General features: G+C 44.7%; 1 protein-coding gene across 2 annotated transcripts in view; it reads right to left on the reverse strand.

The window, feature by feature from the left end:
- agpat9l (1-acylglycerol-3-phosphate O-acyltransferase 9, like) overlaps positions 1-5,000 on the reverse strand; it is a 14,888-nt gene that overhangs the window by 4,032 nt on the left and 5,856 nt on the right. For both annotated transcript variants that reach the window (XM_058374707.1, XM_058374708.1), the window contains 2 exons: positions 606-695; positions 152-245 (listed from right to left, as the gene is read on the reverse strand). In XM_058374707.1, coding sequence (XP_058230690.1) covers positions 152-245; positions 606-695 — 184 coding nt within the window. The remainder of the gene's footprint in view (positions 1-151; positions 246-605; positions 696-5,000) is intronic.

Here is a 5,000-nt window from a genome sequence, read left to right on the forward strand (position 1 = left end):
TTAAACACGGTACTCATGCGTTTTCAGTTGGACCACAGAGCTGATGTTTACTGAACATTACCACATGCTCACTGAACCCTGCAGGTGTGGTTAAGATCAGGAGCGAGGTGTTTCCTCTCAAGAGTTGGTGGTCAGGGAGGTGGTCACTCACCATGGCGTATCCTCCATCGTTGGCCAGGATTACCACGTCGATGGGAGACGTGTGATTGGCTACACAGATCCCTCCTTTCCTCGGTTTGTTCTCTCTGAAACAGTGTTAAAGCTGTTACACTGACCGCAGGTCTATGTGTGTTACTGCCCAAAATCACTGACCTGAGGTCAGAGCTACACATGAAACACTGACATACTGTGTACATGCTGTGATGTTGTGCAGTGGTCATATGGTTGTGGTGCAGCTGCTGTTTGTGTTAGTGTGTATGTGTTGTGTACTGGTTGTGTAGTTGCTGTGTTGCATACATGTGTATTTGCGGTGTTGTACATATGCTGTGTAGTGGTTGTGTAGTTGTGGTGTTATATGCATGTTGTGTAGTGGTTGTGTAGTTGTGGTGTTGTATGCATGTTGTGTGTGTGTGTGTGTGTGTGTGTGTGTGTGTGTGTGTGTGTACCTGTTGTGGTAGTGGATGGTGGCTGAAAGTCCTCGAGCACAGATGCGGTAACACATGACGTGTACGAGTTCACTGAGCCAGTCCTTTATCCTGAGCAGACACACACACACACACATACAAATACATGCACACACACACATACATACACACACACACACATACACACAAATATATATACACACACACACATATACACACACACATCCACACACACACATACAAATACACACACACACACACACACACTGAGCTCAGTACACAGGCATATATGGTCACAAGATGTTACACAAGAACAACGCTAACTGCTAACCGCTAACCACTTCCCTGTGTCACAATCCTAGATGTAGTCGATCCTGAAGTGTGTGTGTGTGAGTGTGTGTGAGTGTGTGTGTGTGTGTGTGAGTGTGTGTGAGTGTGTGTGTGTGTGTGTGTGTGAGTGTGTGTGTGTGTGAGTGTGTGTGTGTGTGTGTGAGTGTGTGTGTGTGTGTGTGTGTGTGTGTGTGTGAGTGTGTGTGTGTGTGTGTGTGTGAGTGTGTGTGTGTGTGTGTGTGAGTGTGTGTGTGTGTAAGTGTGTGTGTGTGTAAGTGTGTGTGAGTGTGTGTGTGTAAGTGTGTGTGAGTGTGTGTGTGTGTGTGTGAGTGTGTGTGTGTAAGTATGTGTGTGTGTGTAAGTGTGTGTGAGTGTGTGTGTGTAAGTGTGTGTGAGTGTGTGTGTGTGTGTGTGAGTGTGTGTGTGTAAGTATGTGTGTGTGTGTAAGTGTGTGTGAGTGTGTGTGTGGCAACAGAATCTCTACACAATCTCTACACCTTCTCTTAATACAAGAGCAACTCAACACACTTTACACACTCAAACTACACACTGAACACACTCAAACTCTACACACTTATACTACACACACACACACTCTACACAACACACTCTACACAACACACTCAAACTACACACTGAACACACTCAAACTCTACACACTTATACTACACACACACACACTCTACACAACACACTCTACACACTGAACACACTCAAACTACACACTGAACACACTCAAACTCTACACACTTATACTACACACACACACACTCTACACAACACACACTACACACTGAACATACTCAAACTACACACTGAACACACTCAAACTACACACTGAACACACTCAAACTACACACTGAACACACTCAAACTACACACTGAACACACTCAAACTACACACTGAACACACTCAAACTCTACACACTTATACTACACACACACACACTACACACTGAACACACTCAAACTACACACTGAACACACTCAAACTACACACTGAACACACTCAAACTCTACACACTTATACTACACACACACACACTCTACACAACACACTCTACACACTGAACACACTCAAACTACACACTGAACACACTCAAACTCTACACACTTATACTACACACACACACACTCTACACAACACACTCTACACACTGAACACACTCAAACTACACACTGAACACACTCAAACTCTACACACTTATACTACACACACACACACTCTACACAACACACACTACACACTGAACATACTCAAACTACACACTGAACACACTCAAACTACACACTGAACACACTCAAACTCTACACACTTATACTACACACACACACACTCTACACAACACACTCTACACACTCACACTACCCACACTCTACACATTCAAACTCTACACACTGAACACACTCAAACTCTACACACTTATACTACACACACTCTACACAACACACTCCCCACACTCTACACATTCAAACTCTACACACATATACTACACACACTCTACACAACACACTCCCCACACTCTACACATTCAAACTCTACACACTTATACTACACACACACACACTCTACACAACACACTCTGCACAGTCACACTACCCGCACTCTACACACTCAAACTCTACACACTGAACACACTCAAACTCTACACACTTATACTACACACACACACACACTCTACACACTCACACTACCCACACTACACACTTAACACACCCTACACACTCACTACACACACTCTACACACTTACACTACACACACACACACTTAACACACTCTACACACTCACACTACCCACACTCTACACACTCACACTACCCACACTCTACACACTCGCGTTCTACACATTTACACTACACACACTAACACTACACACACTCTACACACTCACATTCTACCAGTGGTGGACCGTGCGTTTCACACCTAGGCTTTCATTGGTGTCCTTCCTGAATTAATCCACCTCTATACCATCATTATGACGCCACCATGGGCGTGGCTAGGCCATTTCTACTCAGCCCTCCTAAAATTCGGTGATGCTCCATAAATTGTACACAAATTGGTGATCTCCTCAGTCCACTTTAAACTTCATATGAAAACGGCGGCTCTTTGGCTCCTCCCTGTCTTTCAGCGCGTTCTTCAATACGCAGACTGCGGCGTCGCAGAGCGAGGATCAGAGGACAAGTGTGTGTGTGTGTGTGTGTGGTGTGTGTGTGTGTGTGTGGTGTGTGTGTGAGTGTGTGTGTGTGTGTGAGTGTGTGTGTGTGTGTGAGTGTGTGTGTGGTGTGTGTGTGTGTGAGTGTGTGAGTGAGTGTGAGTGTGAGTGTGTGTGTGTGTGTGTGTGTGAGTGTGTGTGTGTGAGTGTGTGTGTGTGTGTGTAAGTGTGTGTGTGAGTGTGTGTGTGTGTGAGTGTGTGTGTGTGTTATGTAGTGTGTGTGTGTGTGTTATGTAGTGTGTGTGTGTGTGTTATGTAGTGTGTGTGTGTGTGTGAGTGTGTGTGTGTGTGTGTGTGTGAGTGTGTGTGTGTGTGTGAGTGTGAGTGTGTGTGTGTGAGTGTGTGTGTGTGTGTGAGTGTGTGTGTGTGTGTGTGTGTGTGTAAGTGTGTGTGTGTGAGTGTGTGTGTGTGTGTGTGTGTGTAAGTGTGTGTGTGTGAGTGTGTGTGTGTGTGTAAGTGTGTGTGTGTGAGTGTGTGTGTGAGTGTGTGTTATGTAGTGTGTGTGTGTGTGTGTGTGTGAGTGTGTGTGTGTGTGTAAGTGTGTGTGTGTGAGTGTGTGTGTGAGTGTGTGTTATGTAGTGTGTGTGTGTGTGTTATGTAGTGTGTGTGTGTGTGTGTGTGTGTGTGTTATGTAGTGTGTGTGTGTGTGTGTGTGAGATCAGGAAGACTTGTATTTGTCTTGTTCAGTACTCAAATGTTATACACGTCTATACAATACAGTGGAATGCTGCCATAAGTTTCCCGTCCTAACCTGTTAGTCACACCTTTATTTTATTTATTTATTTATTTTTCACTATTATACCCTCATTGGGGGCGGAGCCCGCCTTAAATGAAAATCCTAGAATTGCCCCTGGACGCCACGGCAACAGATACTAATCACCCATTAAATAACAAAGTAATAAAGAAATTATTCTACAGTATTTCATACCTCACGAGGAACAGTCCATTTTATTACAGTTACTTTTCTCAATAAAGACATTCTTGATGCAGCAAACTGTAATCACCACAGCATCCCAAACAAGACACAGGGAATATAGAAACACTGGATACGGGCGGGTCACTGCCTCTGAATACTCCAACTATCCAATCAGGGCACTGCCTCTGAATACTCCAACTATCCAATCAGGTCACTGCCTCTGACTACTCCAACTATCCAATCAGGTCACTGCCTCTGAATACTCCAACTATCCAATCAGGTCACTGCCTCTGACTACCCCAACTATCCAATCAGGTCACTGCCTCTGACTACCCCAACTATCCAATTCAGATCACTGCCTCTGACTACTCCAACTATCCAATTCAGATCACTGCTGTTTAGGCCAACAGAGAAGGACTTGCTGGCCCTGACGGTCCACCACTGCATTCTACACACTCACACACACACACACCCTACACATTCTACACACTCACACTCTACACACTCACTCTACACACTCACACTCTACACACTCACACTCTACACACTCACACACACATTCTACATACTCACACACTCTACATATTCTACACACTCACTCTACACACTCACTCTACACACTCACACTCTACACACTCACACACACATTCTACATACTCGCACACTCACACACTCTACATATTCTACACACTCACTCTACACACTCACTCTACACACTCACACTCTACACACTCACACACACATTCTACATACTCGCACACGCACACACCCTACACATTCTACACACTCACACTCTACACACTCACTCTACACACTCACACTCTACACACTCACACACATTCTACATACTCGCACACGCACACACTCTACATATTCTACACACTCACACACACATTCTACACACTCGCACACACACTCTACACACACACACTCTACATATTCTACACACTCACATT

Source organism: Hemibagrus wyckioides, linkage group LG22 (genome assembly GCF_019097595.1).
Source record: "Hemibagrus wyckioides isolate EC202008001 linkage group LG22, SWU_Hwy_1.0, whole genome shotgun sequence".
Classification (NCBI taxonomy): Eukaryota; Metazoa; Chordata; class Actinopteri; order Siluriformes; family Bagridae; genus Hemibagrus; species Hemibagrus wyckioides.